This window comes from Xenopus tropicalis, chromosome 4 (genome assembly GCF_000004195.4).
Source record: "Xenopus tropicalis strain Nigerian chromosome 4, UCB_Xtro_10.0, whole genome shotgun sequence".
Lineage (NCBI taxonomy): Eukaryota > Metazoa > Chordata > Amphibia > Anura > Pipidae > Xenopus > Xenopus tropicalis.
Window position 1 is genome coordinate 14,148,424 of NC_030680.2, and position 22,076 is coordinate 14,170,499.

At 46.8% G+C, this 22,076-nt stretch overlaps 1 protein-coding gene across 1 annotated transcript; it reads left to right on the forward strand.

The window, feature by feature from the left end:
• Positions 1-6,466: 6,466 nt before the first annotated feature.
• On the forward strand, positions 6,467-10,310 carry smim38 (small integral membrane protein 38). Its single transcript, XM_031901393.1, has 2 exons — positions 6,467-6,602; positions 9,845-10,310. The coding sequence occupies exon 2, from the start codon at positions 10,173-10,175 to the stop codon at positions 10,302-10,304; it is 132 nt and encodes a 43-aa protein (XP_031757253.1). The 5' UTR covers positions 6,467-6,602; positions 9,845-10,172; the 3' UTR covers positions 10,305-10,310.
• Positions 10,311-22,076: the final 11,766 nt, after the last annotated feature.

Sequence of the window (22,076 nt, forward strand, 5' to 3'; positions counted from 1 at the left end):
TGCCCCAGTGGGGCTTACAGCCTAAGGTCCCTATCACATTCCCATCAGTCCCTGCCCCAGTGGAGCTTACAATCTAAGGCCCCTATCCCATTCCCATCAGTCCCTGCCCCCAGTGAGCTTACAATCTAAGGTCCCTATCACATTCCCATCAGTCCCTGCCCCAGTGGAGCTTACAATCTAAGGTCCCTATCCCATTCCCATCAGTCCCTGCCCCAGTGGAGCTTACAATCTAAGGTCCCTATCACATTCCCATCAGTCCCTGCCCCAGTGGAGCTTACAATCTAAGGTCCCTATCACATTCCCATCAGTCCCTGCCCCAGTGAGCTTACAATCTACGGTCCCTATCACATTCCCATCAGTCCCTGCCCAAATGGAGCTTACAATCTAAGGTCCCTATCACATTCCCATCAGTCCCTGCCCCAGTGGAGCTTACAATCTAAGGTCCCTATCCCATTCCCATCAGTCTCTGCCCCAGTGAGCTTACAATCTAAGGTCCCTATCACATTCCCATCAGTCCCTGCCCCAGTGGAGCTTACAATCTAAGGTCCCTATCCCATTCCCATCAGTCTCTGCCCCAGTGAGCTTACAATCTAAGGTCCCTATCACATTCCCATCAGTCCCTGCCCCAGTGGAGCTTACAATCTAAGGTCCCTATCCCATTCCCATCAGTCTCTGCCCCAGTGAGCTTACAATCTAAGGTCCCTATCCCATTCCCATCAGTCCCTGCCCCAGTGGAGCTTACAATCTAAGGCCCCTATCCCATTCACACTAGGGGCAGTTTTATCAGAAGCCAATTAAACGGCCTGTAGGTTTTCAGAGTGTGGGAGGGAACCCCAACACGGGGAGAAGAAACAAAGTAGTTTTTTTGGCCAAGCACCATTCTTAGATTGTAAGCTCCACTGTGGCAAAGACTAAGGATTTGTTTTTGAATGTTGGGGTGCAGTATAAACTCACCTTTCCCCTGCCACCCAGCCTTGAAGGGTTAAGCAGTTGCAGAGGAAGTCTCTCGGCGTGACATTAATTGTGTTTGCCAAATATTAAAGAGGAAATGTAAGATAAAGAGTGATGCACAATGCAATGTTTGCTCGCATTCCTCCATTAACTCTGTGTAGTTCTACCGCGCCGCAGGAAGCCATCTGTTCCTCTGTGGGAATGAATCCTTATTATGGCTCATCCAAGCCTGAAGTCATCCTCATTCACTCGCTGCTTCATTCCTGAGCCTCACCGGCCACTTTCAACTTAGTCCATTTAAAGAAATATACATGCAGTTTGATAACAGCACTGTAACTTCTAATATCCTTATAATTGACAGTAGGGGGTACATTATCCCTTATAATACATGAGTGATACTCAGAGTTCCCTGTATAACTCAGCCTGCAGCCTTGTGCCTTTATATGGGCACAGAACCCCTCAGTGACTGCTAATATCCTTATCATTTACAGTAGGGGGTACATTATCCCTTATAATACATGAGTGATACTCAGAGTTCCCTGTATAACTCAGCCTGCAGCCTTGTGCCTTTATATGGGCACAGAACCCCTCAGTGACTGCTAATATCCTTATCATTTACAGTAGGGGGTACATTATCCCTTATAATACATGAGTGATACTCAGAGTTCCCTGTATAACTCAGCCTGCAGCCTTGTGCCTTTATATGGGCACAGAACCCCTCAGTGACTGCTAATATCCTTATCATTTACAGTTGGGGGTACATTATCCTTTATAATACATGTTAGATATTTTTCCTCCATATTTGTACATAAGGAGGAATATACAGTAAAATGCTAATCTTATTGTGCAATAATTATCATTATCCTTTACTTTTTAGCACTGATGTTTTGGAGCACATTGCAGAGATTACAAATCATTCCCATCAGACCCTGAAAAAGTTTTATTGTGCAATATTGCTGGACTACAGTTCCCAGCATGCCTCACCCTTCATTATATGTTACATTATACTGGGATTTGTAGTTCAGCAACAAATTATTACATTTTGGTTGAGCAGTGCTGTGCAGCAGGGTTTATATCCCCTTTAACCTGCTTGAATGTTCTTAGTGTGTCAGAGGAAACCTTTTGATCAGGACCCAAAAATGGTTCCCCATGGGCCTCCTTAAGCCCCTAAATAATGTGAATTCTCTTCTAATTTCTGGATCGTCAAGCTAATTCTTTTATGTAATTTGGGTCCCCAGAACTATACTAAAAAGGTTAAAAACCAATGAATGACAGGTATGGCATCTGTAATCTGGAATGCCTAGGGCCTCTTCCTGCCGCAACCCTATCCCAATGTAACTGGGCCCAAGGATAAGAAAGGACTTTTCTTCCTTAGCCCATAACAAGGTTACAGATATATAGAAACATTGGGGTAACAGTCACCCCGCTATAGTTCCAGGGGTACCCAGGGCACAAATAAGCACTCACCCCAAATCCCCCCCTAACTGGCCTTCAGGCTGGGCCCCCTTAGCCCATAACAAGGTTACAGATATATAGAAACATTGGGGTAACAGTCACCCTGCTATAGTTCCAGGGGTACCCAGGGCACAAATAAGCACTCACCCCAAATCCCCCCCTAACTGGCCTTCAGGCTGGGCCCCCTTAGCCCATAACAAGGTTACAGATATATAGAAACATTGGGGTAACAGTCACCCCGCTATAGTTCCAGGGGTACATTCTGAGTACCAGAGAATGCCATGCCCGGGTATAACTTGCCCTGTGTTGGTGACACTGTAGGGCACCTCAGGGTCAAAAGGAAGCTCCTCAGCTGAGCCCAGGCCCAAGGGCACATATTATTTCAGTAATCCTATTAGAATCCTTCCGGGATTATGACTTCCCACACTTCCCATCCATGTCCATCCCAGCAAAGGATCTGAGAAGAGATGGGATGAAGGTTCTTGAACTGTGACTGGTTAAACCCTGACAAAGAGCCACATGACTGGCGGTTGATAGGATTAACATTATGTAGGTTGCACAAATAAGACCAATAGTGAAAATGCTGGTGCAATAAGCTAATGACCATGAGATATCTGTTGGGTTAGGGGTAAATAGGGGGTCACAGCCTTACACAAGGTCTTTTGGCCTAGATATTGTAGCATTGTGTAATAACCAGGATAGTCCTCTAGCTGCCGCTGAACTGGAAATCCCTATGCCAAAGTGATTCTGGTAAGCCCCCGCTCCTCTGCATAGGGTTGCCTCCATTGCCCTTGGCACAAACCAGACAAAGCTATGGGGCAGTGATATAAGGTGTTGGGCTATGGTGTGGGGGTGGGATGATGATGTTGGGGGTCAGAGTGATGATGTATTAAGGGTGGGGAGGCAATGTACAGGAGTTGGGTTCATGACAACAGGAAGTGGAAGTGACATCATGGGGGAAGACTGGGTGGATATTTGTTTCAGATTGTTTGAAACCCAGACAGGTGATCCAGAACCCTATAGCCCAAAGGATAAGCCAAGCTGTCTGGTTCAGATCTGGACAAGTGGCAACCCCAACCTTGCTCCTGATCTAGGGTTGCCCCCCCCCCCCGGCCAGTAATTCACTGGCCTATCCAGTAAAATACCAGTCAGGACTGGGGCCAATATAACAAATTAACCAGCAATGTACTTGCCAGTAAACCTGTAATCCCTAGTTGTTCTGCCTCCGGCCACCTCGTCATCTGCCCATATTCCTCCTCCATCCTGTCCATTATCTTTTACCCTGTCCTCTGGATGATTCTCCATCTTCTTCGGCCAATGGCATAGTGACTCCAACCCCATTCGCATCATTGACTTGCCCTTTCTTGGTCCCACCCCTGCCTCAATGTCATCGGCCAGTATGGGTATGCCAACAAAATGGTGGCAACCTCCTGATGGCACTTCCTAGCTTGGTTGTCCCCATTCAAGGGGACTCCTACATGTCACTCACTGACTGCCCCTTATTAATTTGAGAGCTTGGCCAGTGGGCTGTGATCCCTCAGATGTGAAAATCCAAACAGCACAGGGCTTGGACAGCCGCCGCCATGGATTCTCTTGCGCTAAAGCATAATCCAGTGGTTTGTAATGGGCGGTACACCCTGCCCTCCCTCCAGCCCACGCTTTGCTGTGCCACGGAAACCATGGGTTAAAACCTTGATTGGTGGTTGGACGCTGCTTGCAGGGAGTTAGTACTCCCGTAGTACTGGAAATTCCTTTCTGAAAAGTTACAGACACTGGTTTAAATAAACAGGATTTCATTTTTCCCTGGAAAGATTGTTCCACCACAATAAAAGGGTCACTAAAGGCTCTTCCTGCTGGATTGTGCTTAGTATAGGCTTATACACATAGTCACAGGGAAGATGAGCAAAGATGTTTTTTTTTTTTATTTCTTCATAGTATGCCAGGGTCAGTTTCATGTATAATACCCCAGAATCCACGGCAGGATAAATACAGCGCCAATTCCATGTATAATACCCCAGAACCCACAGCAGGATAAATACAGCGCCAATTCCATGTATAATACCCCAGAACCCACAGCAGGATAAATACAGTGCCAATTCCATGTATAATACCCCAGAACACACAGCAGGATATATACAGTGCCAATTCCATGTATAATACCCCAGAACCCACGGCAGGATAAATACAGTGCCAGTTCCATGTATAATACCCCAGAACCCACGGCAGGATAAATACAGTGCCAATTCCATGTATAATACCCCAGAACCCACAGCAGGATAAATACAGTGCCAATTCCATGTATAATACCCCAGAACCCACGGCAGGATAAATACAGTGCCAGTTCCATGTATAATACCCCAGAACACACGGCAGGATAAATACAGTGCCAGTTCCATGTATAATACCCCAGAACCCACGGCAGGATAAATACAGTGGTAGTTCCATGTATAATACCCCAGAACCCACGGCAGGATAAATACAGTGCCAATTCAGTGTATAATACCCCAGAACACACGGCAGGATAAATACTGTGCCAATTCCATGTATAATACCCCAGAACACACGGCAGGATAAATACAGTGCCAATTCCATGTATAATACCCCAGAACACACGGCAGGATAAATACAGTGCCAGTTCCATGTATAATACCCCAGAACACACGGCAGGATAAATACAGTGCCAATTCCATGTATAATACCCCAGAACACACGGCAGGATAAATACAGTGCCAATTCCATGTATAATACCCCAGAACACACGGCAGGATAAATACAGTGCCAATTCCATGTATAATACCCCAGAACACACGGGAGGATAAATATAGTGCCAATTCCATGTATAATACCCCAGAACACACGGCAGGATAAATACAGTGCCAATTCCATGTATAATACCCCAGAACATACAGTAGGATAAATACAGAGCCAATTCCATGTATAATACCCCAGAACACACGGCAGGATAAATACAGTGCCAATTCCATGTATAATACCCCAGAACACACGGCAGGATAAATACAGTGCCAATTCCATGTATAATACCCCAGAACACACAGCAGGATAAATACAGTGCCAATTCCATGTATAATACCCCAGAACCCACAGCAGGATAAATACAGTGCCAGTTCCATGTATAATACCCCAGAACACATGGCAGGATAAATACAGTGCCAATTCCACGTATAATACCCCAGAACACACGGCAGGATAAATACAGTGCCAATTCCATGTATAATACCCCAGAACACATGGCAGGATAAATACAGTGCCAATTCCATGTATAATACCCCAGAACACACGGCAGGATAAATACAGTGCCAATTCCATGTATAATACCCCAGAACCCACAGCAGCATAAATACAGTGCCAATTCCATGTATAATACCCCAGAACCCACAGCAGGATAAATACAGTGCCAATTCCATGTATAATACCCCAGAACACACGGCAGGATAAATACAGTGCCAGTTCCATGTATAATACCCCAGAACCCATGGCAGGATAAATACAGTGCCAGTTCCATGTATAATACCCCAGAACACACAGCAGGATAAATACAGTGCCAATTCCATGTATAATACCCCTGAACCCACAGCAGGATAAATACAGTGCCAATTCCACGTATAATACCCCAGAACCCACAGCAGGATAAATACAGTGCCAATCCCATGTACCGTATATGAATTGAAGGAGCCAGAAGCTGGCAGCCTAATGTCGCGGGAGAGGAAGGAAGAGCTCAACCCAAACCTGTGACCCGCAAATAGTGCGCAGAAGTCACCCCAACCCATGGGTAAACTATTCCTGTGGGTTTCAAGGTTGCCCACACATCACTAGGGGAGTGGAATGGGGATACCTATGTGCCTACACCCACCCCTGTGCTGCTGTATTCATGGGGCACTCAGAGACCTGTGCCAGGTCTGTATTTTCTATATAGGCGCCCAAGGCCCTGTGCCTAGGTCAGCACCTTGGGGGGTGGGCCAGTCCTGGGGTGCCTATATACAAAGGATTTCACTGACCCTCAAGGTGACATACCTTGCCCCATTCACGTGCCTTAGCCATTGTTTGTTCCTGATTAGATTGCTTTATCATTGGGCAGAGAGAAGCTGCTGCTACTTGAATGACTTTGAGAACATTCCTAAGCATTTATGTTGGAGAACTCCCATACTGAAGGCGCTCGATTGCGCCGAGAAATATCTGTAAGTAAAATGTATTTTAATTATAGTCATTTTCATTCCAGCTGATTGTTAGAGGATTTAGTAAATGAGTGATAAATGTATGAAGCAGCCCATCCAATTCTACCCGATATGCAGAACATGTGTAAGTGCTTACCCAGCCGGACATTACACGGATTGGCCAGATAGCTGGACTGGAAAAATAATCACTTGATATCACACTTCAGATAATATATATAAATATATTTGTGTCCTGGGGTTCTCCGGGTAAAGGGTCTTTTAATAATGTTGAGTATCATGCCTTCATGCCTGGGGTGTCATGCCTTCATGCCTGGGGTATCATGCCTGGGGTATCATTCCTTCATGCCTGGGACATTGTGCCTTCATGCCTGGGGTATCATTCCTTTATGCCTGGGGTATCATGCCTTCATGCCTGGGGCATAATGCCTTCATGCCTGGGGTATCATGCCTTCATGCCTGGGGCATAATGCCTTCATGCCTGGGGTATCATGCCTTCATGCCTGGGGTATCATGCCTTCATGCCTGGGGCATAATGCCTTCATGCCTGGGGTATCATGCCTTCATGCCTGGGGCATCATGCCTTCATGCCTGGGGCATCATGCCTTCATGCCTGGGGTATCATGCCTTCATGCCTGGGGTATCATGCCTTCATGCCTGGGGTATCATGCCTTCATGCCTGGGGTATCATGCCTTCATGCCTGGGGTATCATGCCTTCATGCCTGGGGTATCATGCCTTCATGCCTGGGGTATCATGCCTTCATGCCTGGGGTATCATGCCTTCATGCCAGGGGCATCATGCCTTCATGCCTGGGGCATCATGCCTTCATGCCTGGGGCATCATGCCTTCATGCCTGGGGTATCATGCCTTCATGCCTGGAGTACTGGAGTTCTCTGGGTAAAGGGTCTTTTAATAATGTTGAGTATCATACCTTCATGCCTGGGGTATCATGTCTTTATGTTTGGGATATCATGCCTTCATGCCTGGGGTATTATGCTTACATGCCTGGGATATCATGCATTCATGCCTGGGGTATCATGCCTTCATGCCTGGGGTATCATGCCTTCATGCCTGGGGTATCATGCCTTCATGCCTGAAGCATCATGCCTTCATGCCTGGGGTATCATGCCTTCATGCCTGGGGTATCATGCCTTCATGCCTGGAGCATCATGCCTTCATGCCTGGGGTATCATGCCTTCATGCCTGGGGCATCATGCCTTCATGCCTGGGGCATCATGCCTTCATGCCTGGGGTATCATGCCTTCATGCCTGGGGTATCATGCCTTCATGCCTGGGGTATCATGCCTTCATGCTTGGGGCATCATGCCTTCATGTCTGGGGTATCATGCCTTCATGCCTGGAGTACTGGAGTTCTCTGGGTAAAGGGTCTTTTAATAATGTTGAGTATCATGCCTTCATGCCTGGGGTATCATGTCTTCATGCCTGGGGTATCATGCCTTCATTTCTGGGGTATCATGCCTTCATGCCTGGGGTATCATGCCTTCATGCCTGGGGTATCATGCCTTCATGCCTGGGGTATCATGCCTTCATGCCTGGGGTATCATGCCTTCATGCCTGGGGTATCATGCCTTCATGCCTGGAGCATCATGCCTTCATGCCTAGGGTATCATGCCTTCATGCCTGGGGCATCATGCCTTCATGCCTGGGGTATCATGCCTTCATGCCTGGGATATCATGCCTTCATGTCTGGGGTGTCATGCCTTCATGTCTGGGGTATCATGCCTTCATGCCTGGGGTATCATGCCTTCATGTCTGGGGTATCATGCCTTCATGCCTGGGCCATCATGCCTGGAGGATCATGCCTTCATGTCTGGAGTTCTCTGGGTAAAGTGTCTTTTAATAATATTAAGTATCATGCCTTTATGCCTGGGGTATCATGCCTCCATGCCTAGAGCATCATGCCTTCATGCCTGGGGTATCATGCCTTCATGCCTAGAGCATCACGCCTTCATGCCTAGAAGATCATGCCTTCATGCCTGGGGTATCATGGACACTAAGAATGTTTAAACCAAGTGCCAGTCAGAAAGAGGATATTTGGGTTTTATAGACTTTTCCAACCACCAACCAACCATTGGTAAAGACCGGTGACAAAAGGTCTCTCAACTGCTCAACTGCATTGAAAAACTTCATGCCTGGAGTATCATGCCTTCATGCCTGGGGTATCATGCCTTCATGCCTGGGGTATCATGCCTTCATGCCTGGGGCATCATGCCTTCATGCCTGGGGCATCATGCCTTCATGCCTGGGGTATCATGCCTTCATGCCTGGGGTATCATGCCTTCATGCCTGGGGTATCATGCCTTCATGCTTGGGGCATCATGCCTTCATGTCTGTGGTATCATGACTTCATGCCTGGAGTACTGGAGTTCTCTGGGTAAAGGGTCTTTTAATAATGTTGAGTATCATGCCTTCATGCCTGGGGTATCATGTCTTCATGCCTGGGGTATCATGCCTTCATTTCTGGGGTATCATGCCTTCATGCCTGGGGTATCATGCCTTCATGCCTGGGGTATCATGCCTTCATGCCTGGGGTATCATGCCTTCATGCCTGGGGTATCATGCCTTCATGCCTGGAGCATCATGCCTTCATGCCTAGGGTATCATGCCTTCATGCCTGGGGCATCATGCCTTCATGCCTGGGGTATCATGCCTTCATGCCTGGGATATCATGCCTTCATGTCTGGGGTGTCATGCCTTCATGTCTGGGGTATCATGCCTTCATGCCTGGGGTATCATGCCTTCATGTCTGGGGTATCATGCCTTCATGCCTGGGCCATCATGCCTTCATGCCTGGAGGATCATGCCTTCATGTCTGGAGTTCTCTGGGTAAAGTGTCTTTTAATAATATTAAGTATCATGCCTTTATGCCTGGGGTATCATGCCTCCATGCCTAGAGCATCATGCCTTCATGCCTGGGGTATCATGCCTTCATGCCTAGAGCATCACGCCTTCATGCCTAGAAGATCATGCCTTCATGCCTGGGGTATCCTGGACACTAAGAATGTTTAAACCAAGTGCCAGTCAGAAAGAGGATATTTGGGTTTTATAGACTTTTCCAACCACCAACCAACCATTGGTAAAGACCGGTGACAAAAGGTCTCTCAACTGCTCAACTGCATTGAAAAACCAAGAGCATCAACATTATTGTAAACTGTGAAATATGTCTCTTATGTGTATCTGAAATGGTCAAAATGGTCACTTTCTTTACATCTTCTATCTCTACAGATACATTGCCATTGTAAAACAAAACAACTGGTTGGAAAAACTCTACCTCATTTCTGTGGATCTTCCCCAATGGATCTCAAAGAAAGTGTGATGGACTTTCTGTAGGGGCTGAAGGTTACTGCCCTAATGCAACAGCCATGGAATTAGTAACACATTGGATCAGACCATCATCCCTTGAAGGTTCCTTATGAAACCAATTACCTGGACTTTCCTGCTCAATGTGTAGGCAACTAATGTGGCTGTAGAGCAAAGAGATTATTCTGGATTATATAAATTATTGTCTTTCTTTATTGAAGGTTACATTTCCTATTATTTCGCATGGTTAAATATGGAATCAGGTATTTTGATGATCTTACTTGTCATAATTATCCTGTCAAGGTTCATTTTATGGTCCTGCCTTAGTTCTTATATCGATTATAAACTTTCTAAAAGATTTCCTGACGAAATAAAGAAGGACTAAATAATTTGATAAGGAAATGGATGCTGTGTATATCTATACTCTCAGATTACTGTATTATGGAAGCAAAGGCCATATTGTATGGGTCAGTATAACCAACCAGCTAGCCATGGCCTAAACACAAGATGTTGTAGGATGTGGCCTTACAACGCAGAACTCTTCATTCATCCAATGGCCTGAATTAATTTTGTGGCCGGTCAGAGCCAGCCGTGCCCTATTTAACCACTTGCCCTGTTTCGTTTCCAGGGCTGAGCTTTGGCTTGAGCCCTGTGGTTTGCCCCTAGCTCATGGAACTCTTGCTCCTGCCTTGTCCTGTCTATGCCCAATCCATCCCGCTTGGCTTGGCTCTTTCCGGTTTTGCCTTTTTCCTGTCTCTATGCCTAATCCATCCCACTCCTGCCTTGGCTCTTTCTGGTACTGCCTTGGTCCTGTCTCTATGCCCTGTCTGTCCCACTCCTACCTTGGCCGTTTCCAGTCCTGCCTTGGTCCTGTCTCTATGCCCTCTCTGTCCCACTCCTGCCTTGGCTCTTTCTGGTACTGCCTTGGTCCTGTCTCTATGCCCTCTCTGTCCCACTCCTGCCTTGGCTATTTCCAGTCCTGCCTTGGTCCTGTCTCTATGCCCTCTCTGTCCCACTCCTGCCTTGGCTCTTTCTGGTACTGCCTTGGTCCTGTCTCTATGCCCTCTCTGTCCCACTCCTGCCTTGGCTCTTTCTGGTACTGCCTTGGTCCTGTCTCTATGCCCTCTCTGTCCCACTCCTGCCTTGGTCCTGTCTCTATGCCCTCTCTGTCCCACTCCTGCCTTGGCTCTTTCTGGTACTGCCTTGGTCCTGTCTCTATGCCCTCTCTGTCCCACTCCTGCCTTGGTTCTTTCCAGTCCTGCCTTGGTCCTGTCTCTATGCCCAATACATCCTGCTCCTACCTTTGCTATTTCCGGTCCTGCCTTGGTCCTGTCTCTATGCCCTCTCTGTCCCACTCCTGCCTTGGTTCTTTCCAGTCCTGCCTTGGTCCTGTCTCTATGCCTAATCCATCCCACTCCTACCTTGGCCTAATCCAGTCCTGCCTTGGTCCTGTCTCTATGCCCAATCCATCCCGCTCCTGCCTTGGCTCTTTCCGGTCCTGCCTTGGTCCTGTCTCTATGACTTCTCCATCCTGTCCTGTTCCTGATTTTCTGCCTTACCCTTGTATTTTTTTAGTCAAGATAACTGCTCCTCGCCTGAAGACCTCATTGCTTCCCTTAAGATTTCCGTCCAGAGAGAGGGGTGGGTAGGCACAGGGAAAAGGAATGAGTGAGTTTCTTGGGGGGGGCAGTTGGGTATGCAGCGGTGAAGTGCAGTTTGAGTTATCCAAGTACAAGTGAGAATGGAAGACCAACCACAGAGAGCCAAATACAAATATACATTATTCTGATGAGATATAGCAGAGCCTTCTATTAGTACAACTATGTCCAGTTACTGGCCAACTGCCCCTGATGTGACATAGGAATACTTGCACCCTCACACTCACACTCACACTCCTTCCAGTCAATCGAGTATAAACTAAGTGGGAGCGTCCTGGACTGTAAGACTTAGTGCAGCGAGTGGGTGATTTTATTTACATATCTGGGGAATGTTGTTGGACAATCACTGATCAGCAAACATTGGAACTGGTTGATAGACCATGGATTAAAACTGAAATGCTCTGACTGGATCTGTCAGGCTACATGAAAGTGTTATACAGCCTGTGATTAATTACTGTGAGGTACAAAATGTGTTAGGTTGTTTTATAGACATAGAGATTTTTATAATGTCTGAACCCATCAACATTGGAGTTACGTGTTTACGGTGAAATCTGCTGTAGGTTTGGGGCTTGGCACCCAAACCCAACGTTTCAACTGGTGAGTTCTGTTCTTTCTACATCTATGGGGTTGCCTCCTTTTCTTTCTTACATGACAGTGTTGCCTACAAAGCTAAACCCAGCATGTCCCGGGGGGAAAAGTAAACTTTCACTCACATGAATAAACCTCACCTACTTCATTTTGGGAACCTTCATCACCATGGGAAAGTCACCAACTGTGGGGGTAGCCTCAAGGCTGTCTTGAATACTTTTGTTTGCCATAATTATTTACTTACTATATATGTACGACTGAGTCACGGAAATCCTCATGCCCTGAGTCATTGACTCTGCAAACAAAGAAACCTGCCCTCTGCTCCTTCTGCATCTTCTAAATATTCAGTGAAGGCATGATGAAAGCTATAATAAGCCCTAGGATGCAGACTAATGCAACTGAACAATTCATGGGAGGGATTTTTGCCTTCTAGCCTTTCTAACGTTTAATTTGATCACATGTAGCAGGTGAAGAAGAGAAGAAGAGTAGATAATACAATAAAGTAAAAGATAATAACATAGAAGAAGAGTCCATAATGTGCCATCAGCAACTATAGATGGTACACACATGGTGCCAGCAATGAAACTAGGGTACTCAGAGAGGACAAGGTTGTCCCCTGAGTGGTTTTGCTAAGGCAGAAGGGGAAAGGGCAGGATTGTAGAGCAGACAAAGAGACTGATAAGGTGATACCTTGATTGGGGCTAAGCTGGCACATGATGGGCAGAAGGGAGGCTTAGAAAAAGGCAGCCATAGCTTCATTTCTATGCCTTTGTCTGCAGAAGAACAAAAGTTGCCCTCATAAGCCATGACTGGTTGACCTTGTAGGATGTTAGAGTTCCCAGTAGCAAGGACAGTTGGTACTTGGCAATACTTTACCTTCATCTGAACTCATTGGCTACTGCCACACAGCAGCATGCCTATTCTTTTGCCAACTGAATGTTCATTTGGACATATATACAGTTGCTGCAACAAATGCATGCACGTGATTGGTGCCGGGTGGGAAGTTCATGTTTTTTGCACTTTGCTCCTTAAAACATTGCTACAGGTCTCTGTGCTTCCACCCATGAATACAGTGATGCCTGAGTTCGGCAAACCTGTATTCATGAATGGCTAGAGTCTCTGTGAATGACCCCTTAAGAGTCTACATCGATGAGGGTCATTTATAGCCTAGAAGGCAGCATGCAAAGAGCAGAAAACTGGCACAAATCCTCCATGTTTTTACTCTGCTTTCAAGCAAGGGGTTGGTAGAAGAGCAGTGTTCCCCAACCAGTGGTTCACAAGCAACATGTTGCTCACCAACCCCTTGGATGTTGCTCCCAGTGGCCTCAAAGAAGGGGATTGTTTTTGAATTTCTAGCTTTTGGTAGCATAAAAACAAAGTATAATGCCAAACAGAGCCTTCTGTAGGCTGCCAGTCCACATAGGGGCTACCCAATAGCCAATTATTGCTCTTATTTCTACCTCCAGGAACCTTTTTCATGCTTGTGTTGCTCCCCAAGACTTTTTCCATTTAAATGTGGCTCACAGGTATAAAAGGTTGGGGATCCCTGACCTAAAGTGTAATGGTAGGGGGGCACTAGGACCCTAGGAACCTACCACTTCTGCCTCCTGTAACTCCAGCCCAGTAAGCAGGCAAGTAGCACAAGTGAGAGCAAACTGGCGGTGGAGATGGTAGTGGGTGTTGGTCTGTAGAGGTGGTATAAAAGAAAGATGGAGAGGGGGATGAATGATGGTGGTTGGATGCACTTACCCTATGGCCTGGCTCTGCCTTCCAGCCTAGATGAATTGCACCCATCCCCATAAATACAGCTCTTTATTTGCAGTACTGTATCCATAAGGGTCGGGCAGTAGATGCCCCCTACATGCCTCCTACTTGTCCCCTCACTTGTACGTCATATAGATTTTTTTAATTTGGCCAGAGTGCAGCCAGACCCCAGATAGAAGTGCTGTCTGAATGAGCATTAAGGGGTGCACTTCTGTCTGTCTGTCTGTCTGTCTGTTTGTCTTCATAAATAACCCTTTCTAACCCTATATAGCCTGCAGTATTTCATGGAACCAGCCAGAAGGGGGGATTGATACAGAGAGGCAGAAACATTCCAAATATTTGAAGATGAACTTGTGACGTAGTTGAAGAATTCTCAGATTGGGGGGTAAAAAAAAAATCAATATATGTCTTTTAATAGTCTTTATTCAATTAATAAACCACAAACCCAACATACCTGCCGTGGGCCAAAAACCCATTATGGTGACATGTCTCTGTTCTCCCCAGCCTTATTAGTGGTGGCAGGCAGTCGGCCAACCTTAGAATTAAGTATCTGAGGAAACTTTCACACACGGCTGTTATTGTTGCCCTGGGCTTATTAAAAGATAAATCCTTTGTAAGCAATTAACACTCAGTCTAATTTATAAGCTGGGAGGGCTCGGTTCCACCAAGACCCATGAAGGAGCATGGAATGAAGGCCCAAGGAATATCGCACATGGTTGTTGAGATGGTTGGAAGCCTCGCCGGCTGTTGAGAAGATAATGAGGATGCAGCTTTCCTAGAATTATCTTAAATTTAGATTGTAACAATAATAATAATGTTAATGATGCGTGTTTGTTTTGGGAGTCGCCCAGAATCCGCTCCAGAACAGTAGCAGAGACTTGACACAAGCTATTCATTTCTGCCTTGGGTGCGGCCGTCGCAGCGATGTAACGTGGGCAGTTGAACTTGGCTCCTCTCTCCGTCGCCACATGTCCCAGGGAATTTCCTGCCTTCCCTTCGTCTCCTCTCCCGGCGAAAGCTGAATAAATAAAAGAGCCTCCTCCATTTAATCTTCCATTAGATATAAAGCAAAATAAGAGTCGCTGGGGACGGGTTATCCCACAGTTGTATAATATTTCCCCAGTTTGGATGTGTATCGCTCATATTTTCCACATGGCTGTGCTGTATTGCTATGTCAGAAGATCAAAGCCACCTGGGGCCAACACTGAGAGCAATTCACCGCTGTGCATTTCCGTCTTCATGATGATAATGATGATGATTACAGGGGGTAGTTCACTTTAAAGTGAACCTTTATTATGATGTAGATACCAGTATTATAAAACCCTTTGCAATGTGGAAGCCATGACTTCTGCCTAACCCTTGGCCACTGCAGGAGTTTAAAACCTGCTGTACAGTCACAGCTTGAATTCTGTTGACTTGGTCCTCCAAACTAAGTCAGTAGCTTCTTGGCCCTTCACAAAGAGTTTAAAATTTGAACCTCCTGTACAGTCACAGCTTGGACTCCCTCAGATTTCTGGTGACCTGGGCCTCCAAACTAAGTCAGGAGCTTCTTGGCCCTTCACAAAGAGTTTAAACTATGGACCTGCTGTACAGTCACAGCTTGGACTCCATCAGAATTCTGTTGGGCTGGGCCTCCAAACTAAGTCAGGAGCTTCTTGGCCCTTCACAAAGAGTTTAAAAATTGAACCTGCTGTACAGTCACAGCTTGGACTCCATCAGAATTCTGTTGACCTGGTCCTCCAAACTAAGTCAGGAGCTTCTTGGCCCTTCACAAAGAGTTTAAAATTTGAACCTCCTGTACAGTCACAGCTTGGACTCCCTCAGATTTCTGTTGACCTGGTCCTCCAAACTAAGTCCGTAGCTTCTTGGCCCTTCACAAAGAGTTTAAAATTTGAACCTGCTGTACAGTCACAGCTTGGACTCCCTCAGATTTCTGGTGACCTGGTCCTCCAAACTAAGTCAGGAGCTTCTTGGCCCTTCACAAAGAGTTTAAACTATGGACCTGCTGTACAGTCACAGCTTGGACTCCATCAGAATTCTGTTGGGCTGGTCCTCCAAACTAAGTCAGGAGCTTCTTGGCCCTTCACAAAGAGTTTAAAATTTGAACCTCCTGTACAGTCACAGCTTGGACTCCATCAGAATTCTGTTGACCTGGTCCTCCAAACTAAGTCCGTAGCTTCTTGGCCATTCATGAAGAGTTTAAAATATGGACCTCCTGTACAGTCACAGCTTGGACTCCATCAGAATTCTGTTGACCTGGTCCTCCAAACTAAGTCCGTAGCTTCTTGGCCATTCACGAAGAGTTTAAACTATGGATCTTCTGTACATCCACAGCTTGGACTTAGAATTCCATTTAGAAGTCTAAGGACTTCTGAAGGACCTCCTGAAGATAAAGAGCCGCTCATTTGGTGAGGTTTCCAAATAAGTGGATCTTTGCCTGATTTGGCAACCCATGTGATGGGCCAAATCAGCTTGATTAGATGAAGTTCTCACTTGACGGGACTTTCTAAAAGGTGGCCATACACAGTCCAATAAAATCTGTTGAACTGGTCCTTCAAAACTAAGTCAGCAACTTATTGGCCCTTCACAAATCAGCCACATATATATAAGGTAATAGTTTAAAATATGGACATCCTGTACATCCACAGCTTGGACTCCATCCTAATTTGGGCCAATGTGTTCCTGGCCAAACTGAGTAAAGATCCAGTTATATTGTATGTATCTTAACCTGCCCAATAGATATCAGTTTATCTAGACCAGTGATCCCCAACCAGTTGTTTGCAAGCAACATGTTCCTCACCAACTCCTTGGATGTTGCTCCCAGTGGCCTCAAAGAAAGTGCTTAATTTTGAATTTCTGGCTTAGAATCAAGTTTTGGTTGCATAAAAAACAGGTGTACTGCCAATCAGAGCCTTCTGTAGGCTGCCAGTCCATATAGGGGCTACCAAATAGCCAATAATATCCCTTATTTGACCCTCCAGGTACAGTATATTTTCCATATTTGTGTTACTTCTCAACTCTTTTTATATTTGAATGTGGCTGACGGGTCAAAAAGGTTGGGGATCCCTGAGCTAAACATTGGTCAGGCAGGTCATTGGGGTGGTCCCATACACAGGCCAATAAGCTGCCAATTTAGTTTGGAAAGGCCAAGCAGACAATTTCTTTTCAGTTTCTGTTTGGCCTCTTACTGTACAAAAATAGTAGCCCTCCAATTATCACTGCATCAGGGAAACTTATAACAAAGAGATGGAGGGAGAAGAAACTGCTAAGTGGCAGTTGTTCCCAAACTTGAAGACTGGCCCCCTTGGTGAAGGAGGTATTAGTGACTTGGTGGGCCTTGTCTGAAGCATTATGGGTGATATTTCAGATGAACACTTATATCCTGCCCTAGATATTCTTGGAACTACGGGAAAGGGCTTCTCCAGCAGCACATTCAAATATCTATAACCTTGTTGTGAAGTTAGGGCCCCAAACAAATGTTTGACCTCAAAGTAGACCTTAAACCAACCACGTGCCCTGCGACTGGGTAGGGAAGGTCCCTACTTGCACCAGGAAATTGTGTGAGACATTTTAGCACTGGCAGCTTAATCAGAGCTCTCTGTTTGCTCAGCCTCCTCTCTGCTTTACATGGAATGTCAATTGGATTTCACTAGCTCTGCATTACTCTACAATCTGATCAGGGAAACATATCACACTGAAGGGAAGGGAAATATTCTTCTGCTGTTTGCCCAGCTGCTGCTATGGCTGCCTGCACCTGTTGGCCGGCTGGGGCAATACAGCGTAGGGGGGGTAATATAAGGGCTGTCGGATGTTGGAGGTAGAGGTTACTATCTGCTAGTTTATCAGTTTCTCTACTCCGCAGGCTGTCTGCTAATCCGGCAATTCTAGGGCAATAGATCGTTCCTTTGTTTGGACTGACAGCTATTAGGCCATGATATGCTTAATAGCTCAATTTCCTACACAGCAGATAACGTATGTTTTATGGTCGGTTATGTATTTAGACTGATGCTGATAGGGCTTGGGAGCATGGGCAAGATAGTAAAAAGTACATTATGGGTACCAAGTGGCTGCCAGAAGCCATCCCTGAGATTTCTACATCTTGCAAAGCTAGGGGGTCAAGGGTACCCTACGAGGCTTGGGGAGTAATTGCTATTGATGGCTTCCAGTTAAACCAACCCGGGACAGGCCTGGACTGGCAATCTGTGGGTTCTGGCAAATGCCAGAGGGGCTGCTGTAAGGTGCCATAGACAGTCACTATTTATTGGGCTGGGGGGCTGTTTGTGCCTCTGGGTACTGGGAATGCCAGGGGGGCTGTAAGGTGCCACAGACACTCACTATTTATTGGGCTGGGGGGGCTGTTTGTGCCTCTGGGTACTGGGAATGCCGGGGGGCTGTAAGGTGCCACAGACAGTCACTATTTATTGGGCTGGGGGGGCTGTTTGTGCCTCTGGGTACTGGGAATGCCAGGGGGGCTGTAAGGTGCCACAGACAGTCACTATTTATTGGGCTGGGGGGCTGTTTGTGCCTCTGGGTACTGGGAATGCCGGGGGGGCTGTAAGGTGCCATAGACAGTCACTATTTATTGGGCTGGGGGGGGGGCTTTTTGGGCCTCTGGGTACTGGGAATGCCAGGGGGGCTGTAAGGTGCCACAGACAGTAACTATTTATTGGGCTGGGGGGGCTGTTTGTGCCTCTGGGTACTGGGAATGCCAGGGCCTATTTTGTATCCCAGTCCAGGCTTGAGGGTGCATTAGGCCATCCCTGATTAGTGTCCCTTTTTGTACAGACAGAGCAAACTTCCTATGGGATTCTAGCTCAGATGCCCCACCATATCACTCCATATCAATATATCAACATTGTACTTTTTTCCATTGAAATGAATTCTGGGATAGTCCTAAACTGGGCCTGCTGACCCGCAACTAGAACTGGAACCGCCTGCTGCTTCATCCCTGCCCCATGCTCACTTTATTCCTGACCCAACTGGGAGCAACCTCACTGGGGTCCCACTCCCAGGAGGGAGTGGGGGCAAATAACTGCAGATTAAAACCAGGTACTCAGCAGGGCAGTCTGGGTTGGCAGGGAACCGGGAAAAGCCCAGTGGAGCCCTCGGCCTGCCAGAAATCCAGACCCACCCCCCCCCGCAACAAATATGGGCTCCGATGCTCCTCCCCCCCATTGCGCCGGCAAATATGTACATGTTGTATAGGTTAAGGTGGGTTAGTGTCAAAGTAGGACCTTGTAAATGGGATGGGGCCCCCCCGGGTTGAAGCCCTGGTGGGACCATTGCATCCCAGGCTAACCCAGGCAGGAAACCAGCTGACCCCCCAGTTTTCCATCAGAGACCCAACCACTTTGCAGGTGTTCTGTGGGTACCCGTTGGTACCAGACCCAATGCAGGACTTTGGAGCTGTGCAATACCAAAACAATGTTTTCTGAAGCTGTTGATGTGATTGGCAGCCTACAGAAAGAATGGAAGCATCTAATACATAGCCACACCCATTTCCTCTGAAAAGTATGGTGGGTACACTGGGCACCAGATGCATCAGTACAGTGTGCTGCATCTGTATCTCCGTTGCAGGTCATTTAGGCCTATTTACAAGGGGTGGATATTGAGATATCTGTTCATTTTTAGATTTTTTTTAAAGAAACAGCACTTTTGCAAGGTCAAATCCAGGTTTCTGAGTCCCACTCCGGCACTAGAGGAGAAAGGGGCTCTTCACACACAGGTTCCTGGGAAAACTTTTTCAACCTCAGAGTTCCCATCATTTCTTGATATCTGACCTGGAATCTTTCTCATTCCTCCGCTCAGGTTTCAGGTTCATCACGGCAAATGAATGATGAGCAGTTGAGGAAAATGAGACAAGGGCACCATGAATAACCCTACTGTGCCACAAGCCCAAACCATTTAACCCAATGAACTAGGGAAATTCTTTCTCCTGTGCGCATTGCTCAAGACGGCAGTTGGGCGTTGGGTAGACGTTCGGAGGTTGCTCTCAGCCGGAGCCGTGTCTTCTCTTGCCAATTGGATTGGGATGTCTTTACATGCACGGCTCATTATTAAATAATGTTGTAGCACTAGATTTTATGTTTTTCTGAATTACATGTCAGTTCAGGAATGGAGAAGAATGTCATGCAAGGTGACCTGGGAAACATGGGGGCGGGAACATATAATCAGGATTTCATTATAAAAAATTATTTGGATACCTCCTGACTGTCAGTTATGGTGTCAAGCCCTGTGGCTTTTACTTAGGCCAAAAGCATTAGTCCTGTATCTGCTGCGTACTACATCTACCAGCATTCCACAACAATGATAGAGGCCGAAAAATGCTGGGAATTGTAGTTTAGAACAGCTGAAAGGCCATTTGGTTGACATCCATACCTTGGGCCATGATGAGGCATTTGTGGCCATCCACATTAAGATCCACTCTCTTGGCGAGGTTGCCAAGCGAGCAGATCTTCGCCCGATATCCCCACCTACGGGTGGGCAATATTGGGCGAATTTAGGCTAATTCAGTCGTTTGGACCTGGGGCCAAACAATCAAGTTAGAACGCCGGAATAGGCGCAGTTGGTTCGGGGACTGCATCAACGAGCCGATACGGTCCCCGATCCGATAAATTTTTTAACCTGCCCAATCGATATCTGCCCAATTTCAGGCCAGATATCGGTCGGGCAGGCCTGTCGTTTGTGCCCCTACACGGCCCGATAAGCTGCCAAATCGGTCTAAGGGACCCATTTCGGCAGCTAGAATCGGCCCATGTATGGGGACCTTTAGGGCTCTGGCACACGGGGAGATTAGTCGCCCGCGACAAAACTCCCTGTTCGCGGGCCTCGCAAGTCTTTTTCTGCGATTTCCCGAAATCACGCCGCCACGTGTGCCATCCCACCGGCGACTTACATTGTCGCCGGTGGGATGGCAGGGGAAGGCAACTCGGGGGGATTGGTCACCCGCGAACAGGGAGTTTTGTCGTGGGCAACTAATCTCCCCGTGTGCCAGAGCCCTTAGGGTAAAGACACACGGAGCTAAGGGTGAAGACACACGGAGCTACTAGTAGCAGCTACTTGTTTGGCTACAAAAATAGACAATGCTGATCATTTACTGATAACTGTCTCTACGTGTGTTTAGCAGAGGCAATTCTCAGTATTGTCTATGGCAGAGGATTTTCTAGAGTTTAGTAGCCATTAAAAAGTAGCTGCTACTAAGTAGCTCTATGTGTCTTAGGGCTCTGGCACACGGGGAGATTAGTTGCCCGCAACTAATTAGGAAAACCAGGCAGGAGGTTTTGTCCCAGGCAGCCCTTCCGATAACTGGACTATCCGGGTCAAAACTGAACAGGTGGCAACCCTAGCCTGTCCCCATGGATACAGTGTTGCCTGGCATTCAGCAAGGGGGTCATGATTTGCTACTGTTTATTTAAACCACCACCTGAAACATCTAACATGCATGAGTAGGGTTGCCACCCAGCCATCATTTGTCTGGCCTAGCCGGCAAATTGCTAGGGCCCATGCTGGTATAACCGCTGGTAAATTTGTATGGGTGGCATCCACCCAATCCCACAATTCCCTGCACACGTGATGTCAATAAAGAAAGGAACATCCCAGTGCAATGCATTGTGGGTTATGTAGTTCCTGCATGCTGTCTGTAAGCTGTGGAGAAGTTGTTACAATTTGTAACATCAATGTTTTAGTCCCTCCTCCCCTGCCAGGATTTCAAATGATGCAGAAAGAGCAGAACTGTTTTGCAGCTGGATTTCTGCATATAAAATGGTATTTATTCCTACTTTGTGAAGGAACAGATTACAGTGACAGGTATATTGGGGGTTACTGTGCTGTGTGGGGCTTTGGTTTGGAAGCCTGAGTTCCCCTTTAATGACAATCTGATTGGATCTGCCAGACACTGATTTGGCCTACTGTAGGGGCCCTGTGTGAGGCGCTGACCCAGAAGCTGCTGAAGCCTCTAGCTGTTGGTGGGCACTACAAGCAGCATATCAGCGCCTGGGGGGGTTGGCGGTTGCAAATCGCCAGTATAAACTTTGTCTTGTGTATCTGGAAATGTAGTTTTACGATCTATTTACAATATAGAGCAAATACAAAGTTATTACTGTTTACCAGGTAAATGGTGTCTCATGTTCTTATGTTTTATCATGTGA